General features: G+C 46.3%; 1 protein-coding gene across 2 annotated transcripts in view; it reads right to left on the bottom strand.

Moving 5' to 3' along the window:
* Window positions 1-26,979, bottom strand: part of LOC311108683 (protein eva-1 homolog C-like) — a gene marked incomplete at its 5' end in the record, with an annotated part of 140,984 nt that overhangs the window by 86,527 nt on the left and 27,478 nt on the right. For both annotated transcript variants that reach the window (XM_084151393.1, XM_084151394.1), the window contains 3 exons: window positions 10,177-10,329; window positions 11,778-11,901; window positions 17,591-17,814. In XM_084151393.1, coding sequence (XP_084007519.1) covers window positions 10,177-10,329; window positions 11,778-11,901; window positions 17,591-17,814 — 501 coding nt within the window. The remainder of the gene's footprint in view (window positions 1-10,176; window positions 10,330-11,777; window positions 11,902-17,590; window positions 17,815-26,979) is intronic.

Genomic DNA, 26,979 nt, shown 5'->3' with positions numbered 1-26,979 from the left:
AGAATCCATACACTGTGAGTGACATTAATCTCAGTAGCACAGATATAGAATCCAAACACTGTGAGTGACATTAATCTCAGTAGCACAGATATAGAATCCAAACACTGTGAGTGACATTAATCTCAGTAGCAGAGATATAGAATCCATAGACTGGGTGTGACATTCATCTCAGTAACTAACATAGATATAGAATCCATACACTGGGTGTGACATTCATCTCACTAGCACATATATAGAATCCATACACTGTGAGTGACATTCATCTCAGTAGCACAGATATAGAATCCATAGACTGTGAGTGACATTCATGTCAGTAGCACAGATATAGAATCCATACACTGTGAGTGACATTCATCTCAGTAGCAGAGATATAGAATCCATACACTGTGAGTGACATTCATCTCAGTAGCACAGATATAGAATCCATACACTGTGAGTGACATTAATCTCAGTAGCACAGATATAGAATCCATAGACTGGGTGTGACATTCATCTCAGTAACATATGACTGTAATAGGATGATGTATGAGTGTATGCCCATAACTCCTCTCACACAGACAAGCAGTTAGAGATAGATCATACACACACAGAGACATGTGTGTATATATGTTTATGTGTGTGTGTGTGTCTTGGCATAGGTCCAGGACCGGGCCTAATACTAAGACCAAATAGACCTGTCTTATGCTCAGTGGGCAAAACCGGTTGCAATAACATCAGACTGACGTCATGGTCAGGTCGTAGTCTGAATGTAAAAGGACGTTTTTTAGATGTTTTTAGCTTCCAGAAACAGACGCCTTTACCTGGTTGTATCAGTCACTTAAACAAGATAACATCACGATATGACGTCTTTCCCAGGCGCCTTGATTTCTTCATGGAGAACTCAGTTCAATAGATCTTTATTTTCAGTGAAAGGCAAAAATAAGTAATTAAATGGTTGTAATCTGACATCGCATATCAGAAAAATTATGTCCCTTGATAACTTTTTGCCCGCTGGGTAACCAAAGAGGAATTCAGTGTAAGGTTGTGTTTGTTGCCACGGCAGCCACGCTGGTTGTGTTGTAGTTTGTTTGTGTGTGTGGTCCTGTCAGGGGAAATGCCAAGTTCACCCGCTCTGGAATGCAGCAGACAGGGCTATGTCAGCAGGTGTGAGTGTGTGTGTGTGTGTCTGTGGACGTGTTTAACTATACCAACTGGGTCAAATGCTATTTCTAGGGGGTTTAGGGTTAAGGTTAGAATTAGTGTTAGGGTAAGAATTAGGTTTATGGTTAGGAGCTAGGGTTAGTTTTATGGTTAGGTTTAGGGTGTTAGGGAAAATAGGATTTTGAATGGGACTGAATTGTGTCTCACCACAATGTTAGTTATACAAGACCGTGTGTGTGTGTGTGTGTATAGTATGTGTATGTTTATGCACATGTTTTCCCCCAGAGGGATTGTATCCCCCATCAGGGATTGTATTTTTTATGTTGGCGACCCCACTGCAGTTCCTCTTAAACCCACTAGCATTGCAATGCTTTGCTATCATCAGTATCCAATGCCAGAGAGCGTGGGTGGACCTGGATGATGTCACTCGTCTCAGACATGAGTGTTGTTTTTGGCCGCTCCCATAGGGTGAAAGAAGCGAAACACACACAGATGAACACCGTGTCCTGAAACTAGGTACAATAACACACACCTTTCCTTGGAATGATCCAAAACACACACTCCCACAACTTTCCTTGAACCTCCCAGACAATGGGTGGACATGCTTACCGGCAGCTGAAGCACCCGTCTCCTCTTCCACTTTGAGTCATACTTGAATACCATTGAACTTCACATTTTACACACACACACACACACACACACACACACACACACACCACACACACACACACACACACACACACACACACACACACACACACACACACACACACACACACACACACACACACACACGTTGAAGCGTACACACTAGACCTAGAAGATGTCCTAGAACTAGGGTTATAAAGGAGGGTATATATTAATGGAAACTTTCAAAGGGAGGATATACAGTGAGGGAAAAAAGTATTTGATCCCCTGCTGATTTTGTACGTTTGCCCACTGACAAAGACATGATCAGTCTATAATTTTCATGGTAGGTTTATTTGAACAGTGAGAGACAGAATAACAACAAAAAAATTCAGAAAAACGCATGTCAAAAATGTTATTAATTGATTTGCATTTTAATGAGGGAAATAAGTATTTGACCCCTCTGCAAAACATGACTTAGTACTTGGTGGCAAAACCCTTGTTGGCAATCACAGAGGTCAGACGTTTCTTGTAGTTGGCCACCAGGTTCAGGAGGGATTTTGTCCCACTCCTCTTTGCAGATCTTCTCCAAGTCATTAAGGTTTCGAGGCAGATGTTTGGCAACTCGAACCTTCAGCTCCCACCACAGATTTTCTATGGGATTAAGGTCTGGAGACTGGCTAGGCCACTCCAGGACCTTAATGTGCTTCTTCTTGAGCCACTCCTTTGTTGCCTTGGCCGTGTGTTTTGGGTCATTGTCATGCTGGAATACCCATCCACGACCCATTTCAATGCCCTGGTTGAGGGAAGGAGGTTCTCACCCAAGATTTGATGGTACATGGCCCCGTCCATCGTCCCTTTGATGCGGTGAAGTTGTCCTGTCCCCTTAGCAGAAAAACACCCCCAAAGCATAATGTTTCCACCTCCATGTTTGACAGTGGGGATGGTGTTCTTGGGGTCATAGGTAGCATTCCTCCTCGATTTTGGTCTCATCTGACCACAACACTTTCACCCAGTTCTCCTCTGAATCATTCAGATGTTCATTGGCAAACTTCAGACGGGCCTGTATATGTGCTTTCTTGAGCAGGGGGACCTTGCGGGCGCTGCAGGATTTCAGTCTTTCACAGCGTAGTGTGTTACCAATTGTTTTCTTGGTGACTATGGTCCCAGCTGCCTTGAGATCATTGACAAGATCCTCCCATGTAGTTCTGGGCTGATTACTCACCGTTCTCATGATCATTGCAGCTCCACGAGGTGAGATCTTGCATGGAGCCCCAGGCCGAGGGAGATTGACAGTTCTTCCATTTGTGAATAATCGCACCAACTGTTGTCACCTTCTCACCAAGCTGCTTGGTGATGGTCTTGTAGCCCATTCCAGCCTTGTGTAGGTCTACGATATTGTCCCTGACATCCTTGGAGAGCTCTTTGGTCTTGGCCATGGTGGAGAGTTTGGAATCTGATTGATTGATTGCTTCTGTGGACAGGTGTCTTTTATACAGGTAACAAGCTGAGATTAGGAGCACTCCCTTTAAGAGTGTGCTCCTAATCTCAGCTCATTGCCTGTATAAAAGACACCTGGGAGCCAGAAATCTTTGTGATTGAGAGGGGGTCAAATACTTATTTCCCTAATTAAAATGCAAATCAATTTATAACATTTTTGACATGCGTTTTTCTGGATTTCTGTTGTTGTTATTCTGTCTCCCACTGTTCAAATAAACCTACCATTAAAATTATAGACTGATCATGTCTTTGTCAGTGGGCAAACGTACATAATCAGCAGGGGATCAAATATTGTTTTCCCTCACTGTATGCACATTTGTTTTTAGTGATACAATCTTTATCAAACAAAAACATAGATATGTAAAAACAAAAGCATACATACTACTGGTCTAAAACAGAAACATTCATATCTTAAAAAGAAAAACACAGTACATATCTAAAAACACTAACGTTATTTCAGTCGCACACGCACCTCTGTGTAAACCGATAGATTATCCGTTGAGTCAGAGGGTATGAAAACAACCCTGTGGAGCCTAAACATGGTGTGTGTGTGACTGCTGCCAAATATCCCTCCTGTGTCATTTCCTGACATTGAAGTGCCTCGTCACCTCAGAGGCCTCTGACTTGGACTGTTATCATGAAGACAGCCAGAGAAGGGTCAAACACACTAATTGTTCCAGAACTGAGAGAACACATACCATGGGATTTGTCAGCCTACTTCAAGATACTTCAAATACTTCTAACAAACAATGTTGGGATCACTTCATTTCTTAATTCAGTCAAACATTGAAAAATCTTTGTAGAAAATCTGTGTGTGTGTGTGTGTACACTATGTCGGCGGGCAACCGTAGGGTGCATGTGACGCGTCTAGTGCAGTAGTGCCTAGGTAGAGGTAAGTTGCATGCCCACTTACCACGTGCTTGCATACTCTCGCTTAAAGCTTGCTGCCGCCCGCGAGCCCTTGTGGTGAATTGGGGAGCACCTTCATGCATAAGTCTCCCCTTGCCGGTACAAAACCTCTCCATGACTGGGCCTCCTCGCGGTGGCACACGTTAACTGGTTGTCTTGAAACTCCAGGCTAACCCGGCAAGGGATCTCGGAGCAGCAGTGGGCCCCAGAGATGCGTCTGTACAGGCCCACCTCTGTGTGGACACGTCATGGCAGCCATCAACCACTGTCCCGCTGCCTTGTGGGTTAGTCTGGTACGACAAAGGCTAGGGGAGCACACCCTGAGAGAAAAGCAGCATGCTGGCGATGCGCGGTAGGCGGACGCCGACAGACTGGGGATCCGGCAGCCTCCTGGAGCTGTGGAAGATACTGGTCATCCTGGGTTTCCCCACTTGCCACTGGAATTTCACCTTCCTACAGTGAAGTAGTGCTGTTGGGGATTGCGCACCCTCAGCTGCACTTTAAATAACCTTCTCTGCGCAGGTATCCACTTCTGACCTCGGTGAAGCCATCAACCGGAAACCGGACTAAAGTCAGGCGGCGTTGGGGTGTCTGATGACGGGGGCAGGAGTGAATACACTGGGAGCCCTTAATCAGACCCCTGCACGCCAGCGGCACAGGACTACTATGGTCGCCAGCAGCTGAGACTTGAGTGGCAGCTGCTCTCGGCAGACCCCTGTGTGACTGAGCAGCCCTATTTAGGAGCCACACTGCTCACCCCAGCTGGGGAGAGGCCTAGAAAAGGTAGCCTAAAAATTGCCCACTCACTCCATCCTGGATAGGCTACCGCACCTATCGGGAGTTCCACTCAGCGGTCGAAAAATGCTCAAGAAAATAATTCCCCTGAAACTGGCGACATGGAACATCATAACTCTTTTGGAAACTGACGATAATAGCGAAAGACCCCATCGGAGAACAGCAAAGGTGCTACAACATTGACATTGCTGCCCTGAGTGAGACCAGGTTCCTGGATGAAGTTTCCCTGAAAGAGGAGGGAGAAGGCAACACCTTCTTCTGGAAAGGTTACCCTCTGGGTGGACAACATCAGCACGGTGTGGGACTGGCAATTAAGAACAGCCTTTTACCCAGCCTCACCGAAACACCTATCGGCATAAGTGAAAGACTCATGTGTCTCCGTATCCCCCTAGCCAAGATGCGTTATGCTACTCTTCTCAGTGCATACGCACCAACGTTACCATCTGAAAATGAGGCAAAGGACTGCTTCTACCAGTCACTAGATGAGGCCCTTCACCACATCCCCAGGAATGACAAGATCTTTCTGCCGGGTGACTTCAACGCTAGGGTGGGACAGAACAACAGGACATGGAGCGGAGTGCTGGGTAGGCATGGTGTTGGCCAGGTCAATGAGAATGACATGAGACTGCTAACTCTATGTGCCGAGCACGATCACATTGTCACAAACACCTTGTTCCAGCAGAAGAACAAATATAAAACATCATGGATGCACCCACGCTCCAAACACTGGCACCTGATCGCCTACGTCACAGTGAGACGTTCTGACACTAATGACGTGCTGCTGACACGTGCCATGAGGGGTGCAGAATGCTGGACAGATCACTGTATGATACTTGCTAAACTCCAGGTGAGAATACGTCTCCCCTCCAACGCCTGCAGAAGTCCAGTAAGAGGTGTCTGCACTGTATCCGGCTTGAGAAAGCTGCAGTAAGGGACGAGTTCCGTCGCTCTCTCGCTGAAAGGCTGAGGGAGACTGAGCCTCTTCTGAGCGCAGAGGACCCCATGGACCAGAAGTGGGCATCTATTAGCTCAGTGCTCTATCAGGCAGTGGCCCACTCCATTGGCTACAGAGGTAGGAAACATCAGGACTGGTTCGATGAGAACTCTGACACCATCAAAACCTTACTGGACAATATGAACAAAGCGCACAGGGCTAGTCTCAACAGCCCCACATCTGCTACCCTCTGCAAGCAATGGCATGCATCGCGCAAGGAAGTGCAAACAACCTGCTCTGCAGAACGAATGGTAGACGAATAAGGCACAGGAAATCAAAATGTATGCCGACAAAAACGACATGCACAATTTCTACAACTCAACTAAAGCAATCTATGGCCCTAGAAGTCGCTCCATCACCCCCCTGAAAACAGCTGATGGTCGGACTCTCTTGAAGGACCAAAACCAGATCCTGATGCGGTGGGCTGACCACTTTGAAGCACTACTCAATCAGCACTCTCCTACAGACCACTCCATCCTGGAAGAACTGCCTGTCCGTCCACCCATTCAAGACCTCCACCATTCGCCAACCTTCCAAGAGGTGTTATCAGCTATCCGTTCCATCAAGAACAACAAGGCTCCTGGCGCTGACAGCATCCCGGCAGAGCTACTTAAGAAGGGAGGTTACTTCTGCACCAGAACACTCCACCAGTACCATCATGGAGGTTTGGGACCGGGAGATCGTCCCCCGAACAGTGGCAGGATGCAAACATTGTCACCATCTATAAGAACAAGGGAGACAAGTCCATCTGCGGTAACAGCCGGGGGAGATCCCTTCTGGCTGTTGCCGGCAAGGTCCTGGCCAAGGTGATGCTACACAGGGCTGGTGAACAACGTCACAGAGGAACTGCTGCCAGAGTCACAATGCGGCTTCAGAAAGAACAGGAGTACGGTCTACATTATATTCACGGCACGGCAACTCCAGCAGAAGTGCTGTGAACAACACCTTTTCATGACCTTTGTCAACCTCTCCAAGACCTTCGACACTGTGAGCAGGGAACTACAATGGGGCGTTCTACTCAAATGTGGCTGTCCAGACAAATCTGTCAACATCCTTTGCCAGTTCCATGGTGGGATGATGGCTCGGGTGGCCATAGGAGGGCAGGAGTCAGTGCCCTTTGGAGTAAGCATCGGTGTGAGGCAGGGGTGTGTGCTGGCACCTGTACTCCTCCTATGTGTCACCCAGCTTCTCCACAAGGAGCTTGAGCACAGCAGCGGGGATGGAAACTTCAGGCTGGATGGAAACCTATTCAACATTTGAGCTGTTCTTGCCATAATATGGACTTGGTCTTTTACCAAATAGGGCTATCTTCTGTATACCTTGTCACAACACAACTGATTGGCTCAAAGACATTAAGAATTAAAGAAATTCCACAAATTAACTTTTAAGAAGGCAAACCTGTTAATTGAAATGCATTCCAGGTGACTACCTCATGAAGCTGGTTGAGAGAATGCCAACACTGTGCAAAGCTGTCATCAAGGCAAAGGGTGGCTATTTGAAGAATCTCAAATATAAAATATATTTTCATTTGTTTAACACTTTTTTGGTTACTACACGATTCCATATGTGTTATTTCATAGTTTTGATGTCTTCACTATTATTCTACAATGTAGAAAATAGTAAAAAAATTAAGAAAATCGCCTACTCACTCCATCCTGTAGGTTGAGGTGGTGAGCTGACACCTCAGGCAGCTCTTCTCTGATTTTTACATGAGTTAAGACGAGTTAATGAGGTAATGACTTGGACCTGGTGGGCACACACACACACACACACACACACACACACAATTTCCTAATTTGTGAGGAAAACATTATTACCATACCATCCAGGAATCTATTTCATGGTCTATTTTAAGACCAACTTAGAAAACTCAGACCCAGGCACAAACACACAGTGTCTCCTGACACACAACGTGGTCCTAGTATTCCACAGGAGGGAAAACACTGTTAGTCTGGCCTGTCACTCAATAAACCCTCACTTCACTTTCTCTGTATGGTGACATGGCGCACACATCTAAGAGAAGAGGACAGGTGGAATCAAGTAAGGGACAGTTTGTGGGGCAGTGGGAGGTGGTGAGAGAGAGTCAATGATAGGGACAGTTATATGAAATATACAGAACAGGGAAATATGAGAAAGAATGGGACTGAGGGAGAGATTTGCGTCATGTAAAAGACAGCAGCTCTGCGCTAAAGGTACTGTAAACCCTCCTTAGAACAAGCCTCGTACTACCATCCAGATTTTGCAAGCTTAAATAAATGTGTTTCGCTGATTCAGTGTAGTGAAATATATATTTATGTGAGTTCGCGAGATCTGGATGGTAGTTCGAGGCTACCTTATAGCGGGCATTGTCGAAGAGAAGTTTAAAAATGAATTATGATGATCTGTGCTCTTGAAAATGTCACCCTGAGTGTGCTAGGCTGTAAAAAGACTTATAGAGAATTATGTTTTGTGTACTAAGTCTGACATCTCCCCATTATGCCATGATAGTGTTGTCTTTCTGTAGTAAAACCATATAGGACAGCCCCTCAACTACCTCAACAGTAGGAAATGTCATCCTTGCTGTGAAAAAAAACAGACTCCTTTTTTAAAAACTCACAGCCTGTCCTACATTCCTTGTCCACCTGCCAGTGGTGATTATGGTGTCCCATCAAAGTGTGATCCCACACTGGTCTCGTCCCAAATGGCACCCTATTCCCTACATAGTGCACTACTTTTGACCACAGCCCTATGGGTCCTGGTCAAAAGTAGTACACTATATAGGGAATACGGTGCCATTTGGGAAGCACCCACTGACTGACTACTCATATCACATAAAGGACACACACACTATCGATATCTGACTCTGACACCTGATTCAGCCTCCCGGCCCTGTCCTGACACCCCTGTCACACACGCATAGACAAATACACACACATTTGCCATGGCGACGCACACACACACACACACACACACACACACACACACACACACTCGGGGGGCATGTCCCCAGTGCATTGTTTGAATCGTGAATTGTGACGAATGATATTTGACCCACTCACACACACCCTCACATGCCTCCTTTCCTTTACATAGAAGACAATTATTAGGACATAACTGGGTTGTATTCAATAAGGCGTGCAACGGAAAACGTTTTAAAACGTTAGCAACGGAAAATGCAAATTAGAGTTTCTTATTAGTCCCTCCCTGCTTCAGTCCGTTTCCTTACGTTTGGTGCCTGATGAATACAACCCTGGACTATCCCAAAGAATGACCATTGGCCAAGCCAACGGAGTAGCTGTAGTTGGAGTGATACCAACCTATTCTAAAGGGGAGCGCTAGCCTAGCGGTTAGCGTGTTAGGCCAGTAACTGAAAGGTCGCTGGTTTGAATACCCGAACTGACAAGGTGAAAAATCTGTCGATGTGCCCTTGAGCAAGGCACTTAACCCTAATTTGCTCCAGGGGCGCTGTACTACCATGGCTGACCCTGTAAAACAACACATTTCACTGCACCTATCCGGTTTTATTTTATTAGATCCAAGAATGCTGCCATTAAAATGTCCATCAACAACATTGTAGAGAGAACTGGTTCTGAAGCAAATGCCATAGTTCAGTTACTGGGGCATATAATTAAGCTAATGCTAGGCCCACTGACATAACAAACCCTTTCCCCCTACCCCTGCACTATTTGCAAATCTGAAGGGACCGGTGAAATAAACCAATATGGAGGACACTTCCCTAAGACCTTTGGAAAGCTAGGGTGGATTAACACCATTGGATCACAACTTACCAGTCCCTTCAGGTTTACAAACAATGAAGGTTGTTGTTGGAGCAGGCAACCATAGTGACAGTAAGTGCCTTTCCCCAACTGACCAGTGTATAAAGCCCTTTTTACATCAGCAGTTGTCACAAAGTGCTACACAGATACCCAGCCTAAAACCCCACACAGCAAGCAATGCAGTGACAGATGCAGTGGCTAGGAAAAAACGTCCTAGAAAGACAGGAACCTAGGAAGAAATCTAGAGAGAAACCAGGCTCTGAGGGGTGGCCAGTCCTCTCCTGGCTGTGCCGGGTGGATATTAGAAGAGTACATGTGTGGCCATAAAGGCCAGATGGTTATTCGGAGAAAACCATGAAGTCCTAGTTACCTAGAGTCTAGAGGCCAAGAGTTTTTAATGATCAGATCAAGCGTTTGGGGAAAACGACAGGTTCTATGCATGGGTGATGGTCTTACCTACGGAGGGCACCCTCCTGTGGTGGGTAGGACACTCCAGGGTCCCCTGTTGGGTTCGACCAAACATGGCCGAGTAGACAGCGATCTCCATCCCCCGTTTACAGCTCAGCTTCATCCTCTCCTCTTCACACACCACCTTACTCCTATACTCATCTGGAAGGGGGTGGGGGGAGATGTATCACCTTTAGTATCATGACAGACACACCTTACCCTTTCTGTCTGTCTCAGGCTTACTCTGAAGTTTGCCTTTTATTTTCTTGTGTCCATTGTCCAAGTTTTACATACTTGTGTCCATTGTCATCTCTCCATCATCCCTTTCCAAGCGCCATTAGCCTTCTCTCACTCTTTCTGTCCTACAACACTGAAATCCCCATCCCCAAATGTAAACCTCTCTCTCCCCGTCCATCTTTCCTCCCCTCTAATCCCTTCTCTCAGAGCCAGAATACCAGGGGTGTAATCCCTTCTCTCAGAGCCAGAATACCAGGGGTGTAATCCCTTCTCTCAGAGCCAGAATACCAGGGGTGTAATCCCTTCTCTCAGAGCCAGAATACCAGGGGTGTAATCCCTTCTCTCAGAGCCAGAATACCAGGGGTGTAATCCCTTCTCTCAGAGCCAGAATACCAGGGGTGTAATCCCTTCTCTCAGAGCCAGAATACCAGGGGTGTTAATCCCTTCTCTCAGAGCCAGAATACCAGGGGTGTAATCCCTTCTCACCCAGGGTGTTGTAGCAGCTAAATCCACTCATGTTATTCCTGAGCTGTGGTGTGGTCACACTAGACTGACTGGGAGTGGCCACTCACTCCACTACCCTGACCCTGGACCAATCAACAGCTCTTTTGTCCTCTGTCACTTAACCAATGACTTCTGGGCGACAGAGAAATGGCTCTGTAGGATCTAAGTGGGATTTTAGTGAGGTGCAACGAGCTGGTGTCACTGCCTCTGAATGGAAAGAGAGCTGGGTTGATCTCTCTCTCTCTCTCTCTCTCTCTCTCTCCTGCATTCCTGTTCCTCTCCCCCATGTCCATAGTGTTGATATCCTGGCTAGTGGAGGTAGGTATTCAGGGCGTTCAGCTGTCACAGGTCACTGTGACTGGGCTCTGTGTGTGGAATACCTGTGCATGGCTAAACACATCCACGTTGCAGGTTGGACAATCATTGGTATGAATCTTGTCTTGGAGGCAGAGCTGAGCGATTTCCACTAGATGGCCCAGCTGCAAAGTCAAAATTGTCTATATATCGTAAAAATGTATTCAAACAAAAAATAGCTTTTTGGTCTTCATTTCAAGTTAGGGTTAGGCATAAGGTAAACGGTGTGGTTAAGGTTAAAATCAGATTGTATGACTTTGTGGCTGTGCCAGCTAGTGACTACTCTGCAGAGCTGCCTCCAGTACATGACTCATCCCAATAAAAGCCAACATGCGTCCACACTATCAAGGCTTCTGTTTCTGCACCTTCGTATGAATGGGATTTAAACCTTATATCGCGTCACCAGGGTTTTCTGTCTCTCTCTGTGTGTGTGTGTGTGTATGTATAAGAAACAGACAGTAGAAGGTGGAGTATAACTTATAAAGAGGCTGAGGGTTGATGAGGGAGGGACTTACTAGGCTGGCATTTATACCACACAATGAGGTATTTGCTGCTACTGGGGCACGGGTCCGTCCCGAAGAGACCACTGGTGACAAGGACCTGACAGATCCTCCTGTCCTGGCACTCATCCAACATTTTCTACCAGAGAAAGATTAAGGGGGGAGAAAGATAAATATTAAGGGGGGAGAGAGAGAGAACAATGAGCAAGCGTCGGTGAGACCGGAGGGCACACAAACCTAAAACCACTTCAAAACAACCTAACCATCCCCTTCTCCTCCCAGGCCATGGGAACAGTTCTACACTCCAGCTTCCTGACATCCCTGTACGTTGACTTTTTGAAAAACACATGACCATCTGCATTGATGTTGTTTATAAATGATGCCATACACTACTTTTATTTATAGTTGTATTTATTTATACATGCTCTACCAACTGAGCTACACAGGACTACATGATGACTTGATGACAGCCAAGTGTCTTTGAAAGTGTAATCGTCTTAGACATGAATCAGGTAGCATCGCTTTCTCCAGTCTGAATTATCCTCCATCCTCTTCGTCCTCTCTTTTGAATCCTGTCTGCTCCAAACAATCTACCAACCAGACCCCCATACCATACCATGCTCCAGGGATGGGTGGGCTGCATGGGGTTTACCGCCGGCAACGGATATGTGGTCCTCTGTAGCTCAGCTGGTAGAGCACGGCGCTTGTAACGCCAAGGTAGTGGGTTCGATCCCCGGGACCACCCATACACAAAAAAATGTATGCACGCATGACTGTAAGTCGCTTTGGATAAAAGCGTCTGCTAAATGGCATATTATTATTATTATTATCCCTTCCATAGCTCAGACTTCACAGTCTTAAGGCGTCAGCATGCTTCAGTTCAGCTGGCGCCTACCCGAACCGAACGAGTGTGCTCGCAAACTCCCTTAAAAAGACCTTAACTTGAGAAACAAGCAGCAATAGTACCGTTTGTCTATCTTGAGATGCCGTAGCCAGTCTGCCTCAAAATAGTCCGAATTAATCTAAGGTAACTCAAGAAATCTGTCATTAACTTTGATGTTTTTGCCAAGGAGATCTTACTTGCCCAATTTTACATCGAACTAAGATGTTTGGTGCAGTATTTCTCAAGTGAAAAAATGTGCATGAAAAGGATTTGTCTCTCATTGAATGACAACAAACACTTAGTTGAAGAATCCCTACTGTTGACCAATCACAGACGAAAGGGCGTAGATTTCACCTTCCGACTAAAGGCTTGTCTCGTTAAAAAAATGGTGAGTGCGAACAGCCAAAGAAACACTTGCCGAAAACCAAAACGAACAAAAATTTCACAAAATGTCATCATAACATATGCACAAACTGTTCCGAAATGTTTCGGACAGGAAGCATGCGGATGCCTTTACACATTTCCATATTTTCTAAGTAACATTCTACTACATTCCTCAACAAGGAATTCTCACTCCCTGACCAAATTCACATTTCCTAGTGGTGTATAAAAATACAAGTTGTTTCTGTAATTTTTTCACCACAATGCATCACACTATTGACGTAAGCCACCTTTATGCTGGGCGGCGCCCATTTATGATTGCGTGTGGCAGTGGGAGTTGTGACCGGTAGATCGGTGCCTGCTGCTGTGCAAAGCTGGCACACGAGCAGTGACTTCCACTAAAACAAACAGTGACGTGTAGAAGACAACCTCCCAGAGTTCTTCTGACGTGTAGAAGACAACCTTCCAGTGTTCTCCTGTCATGTAGAAAACAAACTCCCAGTGTTCCGGTGTGTAGAAGACAACCTCCCAGTGTTCTCCTGGCATGTAGAAGACAACCTCCCAGTGTTTTCCTGGCGTATAGAAGACAACTTCCCAGTGTTCTGGCATGTAGAAGACAACCTCCCAATGTTACGGTGTGTAGAAGACAAGCTCAAAGTGTTCCGGTGTGTAGAAGACAACCTCCCAGTGTTCTGGTGTGTAGAAAACAACCTCCCAGAGTTCTGGTGTGTAGAAGACAACCTCCCAATGTTACGGTGTGTAGAAGACAACCTCCCAGAGTTCTCCTGGCGTGTAGAAGACAACCTCCCAGAGTTCTGGTGTGTAGAAGACAACCTCCCAGAGTTCTTGTGTGTAGAAGACAACCTCCCAGAGTTCTTGTGTGTAGAAGACAACCTCCCAATGTTACGGTGTGTAGAAGACAACCTCCCAGTGTTCCGGTGTGTAGAAGACAAGCTCAAAGTGTTCCGGTGTGTAGAAGACAACCTCCCAGTGTTCCGGCGTGTAGAAGACAACCTCCCAGAGTTCTCCTGGCGTGTAGAAGACAACCTCCCAGTGTTCTCCTGGCGTGTAGAAGACAACCTCCCAGAGTTCTCCTGGCCTGTAGAAGACAACCTCCCAGAGATCTCCTGGCGTGTAGAAGACAACCTCCCAGAGTTCCGGTGTGTAGAAGACAACCTCCCAGTGTTCCGGTGTGTAGAAGACAACCTCCCAGTGTTCCGGTGTGTAGAAGACAACCTCCCAGAGTTCTGGTGTGTAGAAGACAACCGTCCAGTGTTCTGGTGTGTAGAATCCAACCTCCCAGTGTTCCGGTGTGTAGAAGACAACCTTGCAGAGTGTTCTCCTGGCATGTCGAAGACAACCTCCCAGAGTTCTCCTGGCGTGTTGAAGACAACCTCCCAGAGTTCTCCTGGCATGTAGAAGAAAACCTCCCAGAGTTCTCCTGGCGTGTAGAAGACAACCTCCCAGAGTTATTGTGTGTAGAAGACAACCTCCCAGTGTTCCGGTGTGCAGAAGACAACCTCCCAGGGTTGCGGTGTGTAGAAGACAACCTCCCAGTGTTGTGGGGTGTAGAAGACAACCTCACAGTGTTGTTATGGCATGTAGAAGACAACCTCCCAGTGTTCTGTTGTGTGTTCTGGTGTGTCGAAGACAACCTCCCAGTGTTCTGGCGTGTAGAAGACAACCTCCCAGTGTTCTGGTGTGTAGAAGACAACCTCCCAGAGTTGTTCTGGTGAGTAGAAGAGAACCTCCCAGTGTTCCAGTGTGTAGAAGACAACCACCCAGGGTTCCGGTGTGTAGAAGACAACCTCCCAGGGTTCCGGTGTGTAGAAGACAACCTCCCAGGGTTCCGGTGTGTAGAAGACAACCTCCCAGAGTTCCGGCGTGTAGAAGACAACCTCCCAGTGTTCTGGTGTGTAGAAGACAACCTCCCAATGTTCTGGTGTGTAGAAGACAACCTCCCAGTGTTCTGGTGTGTAGAAGACAACCTCCCAGTGTTGTGGGGTGTAGAAGACAACCTCCCAGTGTTGTTCTGTCGTGTAGAAGACAACCTCCCAGTGTTCTGTTGTGTGTTCTGGTGTGTAGAAGACAACCTCCCAGTGTTCTGGCGTGCAGAAGACAACCTCTCAGTGTTGTTCCGGTGTGTAGAAGACAACCTCCCAGTGTTCCGGTGTGTAGAAGACAACCTCGCAGAGTTCTCCTGGCATGTCGAAGACAACCTCCCAGAGTTCTCCTGGCGTGTCAAAGAAAACCTCCCAGAGTTCTCCTGGCGTGTCGAAGATAACCTCCCAGAGTTCTCCTGGCATGTAGAAGACAACCTCCCAGAGTTCTCCTGGCGTGTAGAAGACAACCTCCCAGAGTTATTGTGTGTAGAAGACAACCTCTAAGTGTTCTGGTGTGTAGAAGACAACCTCCCAGGGTTCCGGTGTGTAGAAGACAACCTCCCAGTGTTCCGGTGTGTAGAAGACAACCTCCCAGTGTTGTGGGGTGTAGAAGACAACCTCCCAGTGTTGTTCTGTTATGTAGAAGACAACCTCCCAGTGTTCTGGCGTGTTGAAGACAACCTCCCAGGATTCCGGTGTGTAGAAGACAACCTCCCAGGGTTCCGGCGTGTAGAAGACAACCTCCCAGTGTTCTGGTGTGTAGAAGATAACCTCCCAGTGTTCTGGTGTGTAGAAGACAACATTTACATTTTTTACATTTTTAGTCATTTAGCAGACGCTCTTATCCAGAGCGACTTACAGTTAGCACATACATTATTTTAATCGAACCCACAACCCTGGTGTTGCAAACGCCATGCTCTACCAACTGAGCTACATCCCCCTCCCAGTGTTGTTCTGGTGTGTAGAAGACAACCTCCTAGTGTTCTGGTGTGTAGAAGACAACCTCCCAGTGTTCTGGCGTGTAGAAGACAACCTCTCAGTGTTCTAGTGTGTAGAAGACAACCTCCCAGTGTTGTTCTGGCATGTAGAAGACAACCTCCCAGTGTTGTTCTGGTGTGTAGAAGACAACCTCCCAGTGTTGTTCTGGTGTGTAGAAGACAACCTCCCAGTGTTCTGGTGTGTAGAAGACAAACTCCCAGTGTTCTGGTGTGTAGAAGACAACCTCCCAGAGTTCTCCTGGTGTGTAGAAGACAACCTCCCAGAGTTCTCCTGGTGTGTAGAAGACAACCTCCCAGAGTTCTCCTGGTGTGTAGAAGACAACCTCCCAGTGTTCTGGCGTGTAGAAGACAACCTCCCAGTGTTCTGGCGTGTAGAAGACAACCTCCCAGTTTTATTCTGGCGTGTAGAAGACAACCTCCCAGAGTTCTCCTGGTGTGTGTGCTGCTGCCGTGTGCTGCCAGATCATAAATCTCAAGTAAGGTTAGCATGCTGACGTTTATGTCATGTCGTCACGCGTCATTAAGGAGACACAATGGCCAGGGATAGGATATAGGAAAAGTACATCAGCCTATACCCCCCATGTAGTCGTAAAAAAGCTTGTGACTTCGTGTCTACCTGTCTTCATTGCTCTTTATGTTAAAGCTTTTGAAATGGGGATTAAAACCACTACCATCACATCAATTGTTTATTTCGAGACGTTGTTGGAACAGAGAAGAGTTGCATTGATCAAGGTTGCTACACTACTGCGAGTGATTGCAGCTGAGGGCCTCTGGATTGGCTTCTCTCATTTGGGCACAATGCCTTCTCTAGATCTGAATCTGAGCGCTCATGATCGTCATTCAGCTATTTTGAGATAAAGTGGGAGGGAGACGAGGGCAACAGAACTCTGAAAGGACAGGAGGGGTGCGTGTGTACCCCCCCACACAAAAGGAGGCCTTCAGTCTATTCGTTGCACCCCCAATCAATTTAAGATGGGGATGTCGTGGCAAAGACTCCATGAAATGGCTTTGTGTAGCGGCTGGGCCTGCCTCTCCATGCCTTCTCCTTAAAGTGTGTCATTTGACGGAAAACATTCTCACACAACGCGTTACGCAATCAACGGTGGCGGCACTGGCATTGCCAGTGTTTTAACCCTTGGGGTTTGTTGTTGTGTGGAGGCTTTTCTCTTTCTGGAAGTTTCTCAGACGGCTTTAGGTGCCAAACAACGACAGGCTCTGTTGAGATGGAGGGAGGGAGGGAGGAATGTGGAGGATGAGTGGATGAGGATCCAGAAGGGGGAGGAAATACATGAAAAAGAGAGAAGGGGGCAACCTTCTCTGAAATCCCCAGAGCATTATAGCTACTGTTTCAAAGGCCTTGGGTCTGTATTCAAAAAGCATCTCAGAGTACTGATCTAGGACCTGGTCCTCTCTGTCCTTCTATTCCTATTCGTTGTGATCTAATAGTCAAAAGATCAGCACTCCTTCTCTGAGATGCTTTATGGATATGGGCCCTGATCTGACTAAAGAGGTGGAGAAAGTATTGTTTCCCAGAGAGAAACATAATGAGCCATTTTGATAAGAGGCTTTCGGGAAACACAACCTGGACGAATGTCAATACCAGAAGACGAGCATTATTTAAATGACTGTCGTTACTGTACTAGTGGCAGAGAGAAGCATGGTACATGGGGTGTGTATGGTTACCTGTAGTGCAGTGGACATGTAACAATACGTGTCATCCTCCACTGGGTGTGTCCCTACAAGGTTGTGTCTCTGGTAGGACGGGCACTGCTGGGGGTGGGAGGGGCCTTTCCTGCCGTAGAAAGCCGATTGGACAGTGATGGTGGTGCGGGGCGGGCAGCGGACCGACAGGAAGTCGCCGTCACACGCCTGCTCGGTGTAGTTCCTCAACACTTTGGACAGGTAACCTAGGAGATGAGAAAAACACCATGGTTACAGACAGTTACCACGAAAACAGCTGCACACCTACACCTATTTACAATCCATCAACTCTTAAGTGGTGTTCCATGTCATCTTGTATGAAGAAGCACTGCGCATTTCAGCAGATTGCTATATCATGTCAATGTGTATTTCCTGAGATGCTAATCACTTCTCCAGGTGTTGTGAGATCGGATCATCAGTGCAGCGTGACTGCATTAAAGACCATCTGGAATGCGTTCAAAGCCTAAAATCATACTACAAACAAAAGACACTCAATGAATAGGAGATCATTCAATACAAACAAAGATTATTTGAATAGGAGACATTTCACTCCTCCACCTCCTCAGTGTAAAGAAACACACACACAGTCCCCAGGAAGTTCAAATGGACAAAGCCATGGGTGTGTTGCATCCTGAAATACTTTTACTTAGAATGTGTGGCACACAGCTGCAGCAGTTCTATCTCAGTCAATCGGCAGCAAAGAGGAACACAACACATCCTGGAGATAAGGCAATCAGCAATGCCAATAACACACACACACACACAGAGTCTGCCAAGCTTTGCTTTGTCTTGCCTGGGTTGGACCACCTCGGAAGAAACACTCTCCTCCTTCCTTTAATTTAATCCCTCATTTCATGGTGATGTCATATTGAGAGAGCTAGCGTGTTGTCTTATCTGCGCTATATGTTGTTTTTGTTCGTTAACACGCTCTGTGGCGTGTGTGAAAACACACAGACACACCCTGTCAAGGGAGGGAGCACCAATTTGGTCGCGTAGGTGGGTCTGTTTGTCTAGATAGTAGTAAGCTTCCGTGGAAGAGCCCCCTGTTTCCATGGTCCATTAGTCGTGTTACACATCAACAAGCCCTGACAAAACGACTGCCTTCACTTAACCATCTCAAAAACCATGGCTCCGGGCCTAGAATACCACAATACCACACAGACGCTAAAAGCCCTAGCCTAGCGTCATTAACCATTAGCATTGTTAGCCTCCAGGCATATCTGAAGAACAGACTCTGCATTTAAGGCTATCTGAGCTTCCTAGGCTTGAGCTAAAGCCCTCACTAAGCTAACCTGCGCTAGTTCTAAGTCTGCTAACCCTAAGTTTGTCTCACCCTGTCTCCATCAGTAAGCCCTTTGTTTGTTAGCGTTAGCGAGTCTCTTTTCGGACTCGGTGTCAGTTAGCTAACCACCATGTTTTGAACTGCATTCCATATTTAAAAACTGTATAAAAAAATAATAATAACTGAAATAGGCCTATTGGGAAACAATCATAAAACACTTTTAATGTTATTTTACTTCAAACCCCACAGGTCTAGCCTGTCTCTTTAAATGCTAAAGCTAATTACGGTGTTAGCCAGCATTCTCTGTCATTGTGAGCCACCAGCCTGTCAGTCAGTCAGGAGAACTGAACCCCATCACATTAACACTCCTGCCTGCTAGAAGGAGAGTGGAGATAAAAGAGGGAGCACTGCTCCGTCATTTGGTGTCTTTTTTCCTCCTCCTTTGCAAAACTATTCAGCCAAATGATTGACAGCTGGCAGAGGAACATTCAGGACAAAAGTTCTCAAGATAAACAGAGGCGGTCTCAAAAATGGTACCCTATTCTCTGAATATTGCATGACTTTTGACCAGGTTCCATAGGGCTCTGGTCAAAAGTAGTGCACTATATGGGGAATAGGGTGCCATTTGGGACAGAATTCGGCCTATGGGAGTAGGGAAGTGCTTTCACTAGTGACTGTCAATACAGGCCCTGTGCCATAATAAGGTTTGGCAGATGTCATAAGCAGTCATGACTGTTCGTGTCAGCTTATGACAAATTACTTTGAAAAAAGTTTTACCGAAACGCATAACATGCATGATGGAATAAAAATATTTGGCATGGGCCCTCAGATCCTCAAAAAGTTCTACAGCTGCACCATTGAGAGCATCTTGACTGGCTGCATCACTGCTTGGTATGGCAACTGCTAAGGCACTACAGAGGGTAGTTCATACGACCCAGTACATCACTGGGGCCGAGCTCCCTGCCATCCAAGACCTCTATACCAGGCGGTGTCAGAGGAAGACCCTAAAAATTGTCAAAGACTCCAGCCACCCAAGTCATAGGCTGTTCTCTCTGCTACCGCATGGCAAGCGGTACCGGAGCTACAAGTCTAGGACCAAAAGACTTCTTAACAGCTTCTACCCCCAAGCCATAAGACTGCTGAACAGTTAATCAAATGGCTACCCAGACTATTTGCATTGTCCTCCTTTTTATTTGCACTGACTCGCTTGCACCAACTCTATGCACCCTCACTGGACTCTACCCACACACTCACACATACTACACTGACACTCCAACACACACACACACACACACACACACACACATACTTTCACACACGCTGCTGCTACTCTGTTTATTATTTACCTTGATTGCCTAGTCACCTTTACCCCTACCTACAGTGGGGAGAACAAGTATTTGATACACTGCCAATTTTGCAGATTTTCCTATTTACAAAGCATGTAGAGGTCTGTAATTTTTATCATAGGTACACTTCAACTGTGAGAGACGGAATCTAAAACAAAAATCAGGAAAATCACATTGTATGATTTTTAAGTAATTAATTTGCTTTTTATTGCATGACATAAGTATTTGATACATCAGAAAAGCAGAACTTAATATTTGGTACAGAAACCTTTGTTTGCAATTACAGAGATCATACGTTTCCTGTAGGTCTTGACCAGGTTTGCACACACTGCAGCAGGGATTTTGGCCCACTCCTCCATACAGACCTTCTCCAGATCCTTCAGGTTTCGGGGCTGTCGCTGGGCAATACGGACTTACAGCTCCCTCCAAAGATTTTCTATTGGGTTCAGGTCTGGAGACTGGCTAGGCCACTCCAGGACCTTGAGATGCTTCTTACGGAGCCACTCCTTAGTTGCCCTGGCTGTGTGTTTCAGGTCGTTGTCATGCTGGAAGACCCAGCCACAAACCACCTTCAATGCTCTTACTGAGGGAAGGAGGTTGTTGGCCAAGATCTCGCGATACATGGCCCCATCCATCCTCCCCTCAATACGGTGCAGTCGTCCTGTCCCCTTTGCAGAAAAGCATCCCCAAAGAATGATGTTTCCACCTCCATGCTTCACGGTTGGGATGGTGTCCTTGGGGTTGTACTCATCCTTCTTCTTCCTCCAAACACGGCGAGTGGAGTTTAGACCAAAAAGCTCTATTTTTGTCTCATCAGACCACATGACCTTCTCCCATTCCTCCTCTGGATCATCCAGATGGTCATTGGCAAACTTCAGACGGGCCTGGACATGCGCTGGCTTGAGCAGGGGGACCTTGCGTGCGCTGCAGGATTTTAATCAATGACGGCGTAGTATGTTACTAATGGTTTTCTTTGAGACTGTGGTCCCAGCTCTCTTCAGGTCATTGACCAGGTCCTGTCGTGTAGTTCTGGGCTGATCCCTCACCTTCCTCATGATCATTGATGCCCCACGAGGTGAGATCTTGCATGGAGCCCCAGACCGAGGGTGATTGACCATCATCTTGAACTTCTTCCATTTTCTAATAATTGCGCCAACAGTTGTTTCCTTCTCACCAAGCTGCTTGCCTATTGTCCTGTAGCCCATCCCAGCCTTGTGCAGGTTTACAATTTTATCCCTGATGTCCTTACACAGCTCTCTGGTCTTGGCCATTGTGGAGAGGTTGGAGTCTGTTTGATTGAGTGTGTGGACAGGTGTCTTTTATACAGGTAACGAGTTCAAACAGGTGCAGTTAATACAGGTAATGAGTGGAGAACAGGAGGGCTTCTTAAAGAAAAACTAACAGGTCTGTGAGAGACGGAATTCTTACTGGTTGGTAGGTGATCAAATACTTATGTCATGCAATAAAATGCAAATTAATTACTTAAAAATCATACAATGTGATTTTCTGGATTTTTGTTTTAGATTCCGTCTCTCACAGGTGAAGTGTACCTATGATAACAATTACAGACCTCTACATGCTTTGTAAGTAGGAAAACCTGCAAAATCGGCAGTGTATCAAATACTTTTCTCCCCACTGTACATGTACAGTGAGGGAAAAAAATATTTGATCCCCTGATGATTTTGTAAGTTTGCCCACTGACAAAGAAATGATCAGTCTATAATTTTAATGGTATGTTTATTTGAACAGTGAGAGACAGAATAACAACAAAAAATCCAGAAAAACGCATGTCAAAAATGTTATAAATTGATTTGCATTTTAATTAGGGAAATAAGTATTTGACCCCCTCTCAATCAGAAAGATTTCTGGCTCCCAGGTGTCTTTTATACAGGTAACGAGCTGAGATTAAGAGCACACTCTTAAAGGGAGTGCTCCTAATCTCAGCTTGTTACCTGTATAAAAGACACCTGTACACAGAAGCAATCAATCAATCAGATTCCAAACTCTCCACCATGGCCAAGACCAAAGAGCTCTCCAAGGATGTCAGGGACAAGATTGTAGACCTACACAAGGCTGGAATGGGCTACAAGACCATCGGCAAGCAGCTTATTGAGAAGGTGACAACAGTTGGTGCGATTATTCGCAAATGGAAGAAACACAAAATAACTGTCAATCTCCCTCGGCCTGGGGCTCCATGCAAGATCTCACCTCGTGGAGTTGCAATGATTATGAGAACGGTGAGGAATCAGCCCAGAACTACACTGGAGGATCTTGTCAATGATCTCAAGGCAGCTGGGACCATAGTCACCAAGAAAACAATTGGTAACACACTACGCCGTGAAGGACTGAAATCCTGCAGCGCCCACAAGGTCCCCCTGCTCAAGAAAGCACATATACAGGCCCGTCTGAAGTTTGCCAATGAACATCTGAATGATTCAGAGGAGAACTGGGTGAAAGTGTTGTGGTCAGATGAGACCAAAATCAAACTCTTTGGCATCAACTCAACTCGCCGTGTTTGGAGGAGGAGGAATGCTGCCTATGACCCCAAGAACACCATCCCCACTGTCAAACATGGAGGTGGAAACATTATGCTTTGGGGGTGTTTTTCTGCTAAGGGGACAGGACAACTTCACCGCATCAAAGGGACGATGGACGGGGCCATGTACCGTCAAATCTTGGGTGAGAACCTCCTTCCCTCAGCCAGGGCATTGAAAATGGGTCATGGATGGGTATTCCAGCATGAAAATGACCCAAAACACACGGCCAAGCCAACAAAGGAGTGGCTCAAGAAGAAGCATATTAAGGTCCTGGAGTGGCCTAGCCAGTCTCCAGACCTTAATACCATAGAAAATCTGTGGAGGGAGCTGAAGGTTCGAGTTGCCAAACGTCAGCCTTCGAAACCTTAATGACTTGGAGAAGATCTGCAAAGAGGAGTGGGACAAAATCCGTCCTGAGATGTGTGCAAACCTGGTGGCCAACTACAAGAAACGTCTGACCTCTGTGATTGCCAAGAAGGGTTTTGTCACCAAGTACTAAGTCATGTTTTGCAGAGGGGTCAAATACTTATTTCCCTCATTAAAATGAAAATCAATTTATAACATTTTTGACATGCGTTTTTCTGGATTTTTGTTGTTGTTATTCTGTCTCTCACTGTTCAAATAAATCTACCATTACAATTATAGGCTGATCATGTCTTTGTCAGTGGGCAAACGTACAAAATCAGCAGGGGATCAAATACGTTTTTCCCTCACTGTACATATTACCTCAACTATCTCGTACCCCTGCACATTGACTCGGTACCGGTACTCCTTGTATATAGTCTCGTTATTGTTATTTTATTGTGTTACTATTTCCTTAAAATAAAAGATTAAACTCTGCATTGTTGGGAAAGGGCTTGTAAGTAAGCATTTCACGGTAAAGTCTACACCTGTTGCATTGGGCGCATGTGACAAATTCATAAAATCAATCAAATTGTCTTTATCCAAAACAAGGAGACATTTTAGTGTCATTTTAAGGCTGTAAGCAATCCCTTGGTTCAAAACTCGGCTTGGAAAATTAAGTTAAAAAAAATTACCAGTTTGATTCAGCCAGCTCAACATCAATATGTCAAACGTTTTCACTGTTGAGTGCTTCGCAAACACTACAGGTACATTAGAGGAAGTAGGAACTGTTTCCATACACAGTGACCCACATACATGAATGCACGCGTGCGCCCACACCAAACACGCACGCACACACACACCTTTTTCCCATGGTTACCTCTAACAGTGCAGTAGTTCCATAGAGTGTAGTCATGAAACTCTGATAGCTCAAAGGGTCAACACCGAGACATAATTAGACAACAGTGGCGCCCAGTGCAGCCTCTGTTCTTTCACTGTTCTATTGACACTGCCTTATCTTGAAAATGAAAGCAAGAACATTTGACTTCAATGCTTTTAACTATTACAGTAGGCTACTTAAGCATTAAGGCCAGAGAGCTTTGCAGAGTCAGGTATAGAACAACCTCTTTGATCATAAAATGCAAAGCTAAGTTAGCCTGGTGTGAAGTGCACACACTGTTTCTTTGGAACTAAGTAACTTCTCACACACACACTCACACCTGCTGGCATAGCCCTGTCTACTGCATTCCAGAGCGGGTGAACTTGGCATTTCCCCTGACAGGACCACACACACAAACAAACTACAACACAACCAGCGTGGCTGCCGTGGCAACAAACACAACCTTACACTGAAGTCATTCTCCTCTACAGTTACCCAGCGGGCAAAAAGTTATCAAGGGACATCATTTTTCTGATATGCGATGTCAGATAACCAGATTACAACCATTTAAATACTTATTTTTGACTTTCAGGGAAAATAAAGATCTATTGAACTGAGTTCTCCATGAAGAAATCAAGGCGCCTGGGAAAGACGTCATATCGTGATGTTATCTTGTTTAAGTGACTGATACAACCAGGTAAAGGCGTCTGTTTCTGGATGCTAAAAACATCTAAAAAACGTCCTTTTACATTCAGACTACAACCTGACCATGACGTCAGTCTGATGTTATTGCAACCGGTTTTGCCCACTGAGCATAAGACAGGTCTATTTGGTCTTAGTTTTAGGCCCTGTCCTGGACCCATGCCAAGACCATGATAGAGCATGTGCACTGCCAGTCCTATACCCCTCCAGCCACTGAGCTGGGTGCCACATGGAAACTGTGGCTACTACCATGCCGGGAGAGGGAGAGGGCGAGGGCGAGGGAGAGGGAGAGGGCGAGGGCGAGGGCGAGGGAGAGGGCGAGGGAGAGGGAGAGGGAGAGGGAGAGGGAGAGGGAGAGGGAGAGGGAGAGGGAGAGGGCGAGGGAGAGGGCGAGGGCGAGGGCGAGGGCGAGGGAGAGGGAGAGGGAGAGGGAGAGGGAGAGGGCGAGGGCGAGGGAGAGGGAGAGGGCGAGGGCCAAACAGAGGAATGAATCCATAAAGGACACAATTCACACCAACAAGAAATATCCAGACTTATGCAACGACCCAGCAGGCAAATCTAGTTGAAATTACGCCATTGTTAGCTATTGTTCCACCCTCCTCTGTCAACCCTCCACCTGTTGATTGACACCCCCTTTCACGACTAACAATCAGGCGGGGTTAAGACACCTGTGTAAACCAGACAGCCAATGACATGCGTCGCTCTGAGGGACAGCCTGGACAATGCCACCCTTTGGGGCCATCCTAACTCCTTTTCTAGATCTTCACCTTCCTGAAAGCCCCAAGCCCATTATGTCTGATGGTGGTTATGTGGGGTGGGGAAGGAGAGAAGGTTGTGGATGAGACGAGGTTCTAAAGAGAGAAATACAGTCAACTACATGTGACAGACTGGGTCCGATTCTGGGCCTCCTGCACGCATCAAGACGCACAGAGTTTAAATTCCAGGGCTTTACTTGACTTTACTTCAACATCCTGTGTGTGTGTTAGCAGTCTGAGCTAAATAATTAGGTCTGGGAACTAAGGCCAGTCTTCAGTCCCTCAGGCAAGGCTACTACTCATCATGGTAGCTTAATAAACCAGCTCCATTACATATGCAACTGAACGACATCATGAATCCCGTCATCTGCAGGATACCTGTAAGCAAATGACTCCAGGTCCATTCACAATATATATATAATGCATGAATGTTGTACACAAACAGGTACTAAAGGCATATCATATGCATGGGGTATGACAACTCAACCAGCCCTAAAACAGCTGGTGCTGAGTTGCAGCTTCCACTCATAACACACAGCACACCATGTCATAACCCCCCAAGTCATGTGATAGGAATTAAACGTAATTGGGCTTCCACCCCGTCATGTGATCTTCCACCCACGTGAGCCTATCACAACGCTGAAAACCCGAGGAGGTATTTCGTTCCTCGTTTGCGGTTATGTGATGGCCCAGCGGCCTAACCCCAGCGTTAGAGGGGTCAGGTAGGCCCGTCACACAGGGATTTCCTGTTCAGGACTCACTGATTAGATACGGTCCTACAGCAGGTCCAAAGATATGTTGAATCCATGCTTTCCTCATGGTTCAGCTCAGAGAGTAGATATGAGGGGAGAGTGTGTGTGTGTGTGTGTGTGTGTGTGTGTGTGTGTGGTTTGTGTGTGTGTGTGTTTGTGTGGGTGTGTGGTGTGTGTGTGTGTGTGTGTGTGTGTGGTGTGTGTGTGTGTGTGTTTGTGTGGGTGTGTGGTGTGTGGTGTGTGTGTGTGTGGTTTGTGTGTGTGTGTGTGTGTGTTTGTGTGGGTGTGTGGTGTGTGGTGTGTGTGAGAGAGAAAGAGAGGTGTGCATAGAATGTTGAGTACATACGTACAGTACCAGTCAAACGTTTGGACACAACTACTCATTCCAGGGTTTTTCATAATTTTTTACTATTTTCTACATTGTAGAATAATAGTGAAGACATCAAAACTATGAAATAACACCTTTGGTACTGTTACCGTACTGTATGTGCTAATGTAAAATAGTCAAATATGATCAACTAAGTAAAAAAACAACAGCAGAACACAGTGCAAAATCGCTGGCTCTCCCTCCACTATGCAGAGGTGTCAGCTACAAGCTGGAATGCATAGAGAGATATACTCTCTGGTATGAGTAGTGGGGTGGTGGGGAGGCAGGGAGGAAGTGAGGGATGTCTCTGTAACTGCACTGTCTGTCTGCTAGGCTAGGGATTACTCTACTCAGGGCTTTCTGCTCTGTTTGAAAGATGCCGCCGTCTCCCATTGGAGAACTCAGCTC

This window comes from Coregonus lavaretus (assembly GCF_964263955.1).
Source record: "Coregonus lavaretus genome assembly, chromosome: 33".
Lineage (NCBI taxonomy): Eukaryota > Metazoa > Chordata > Actinopteri > Salmoniformes > Salmonidae > Coregonus > Coregonus lavaretus.
This window is presented reverse-complemented; position numbering and strand designations above follow the sequence as displayed.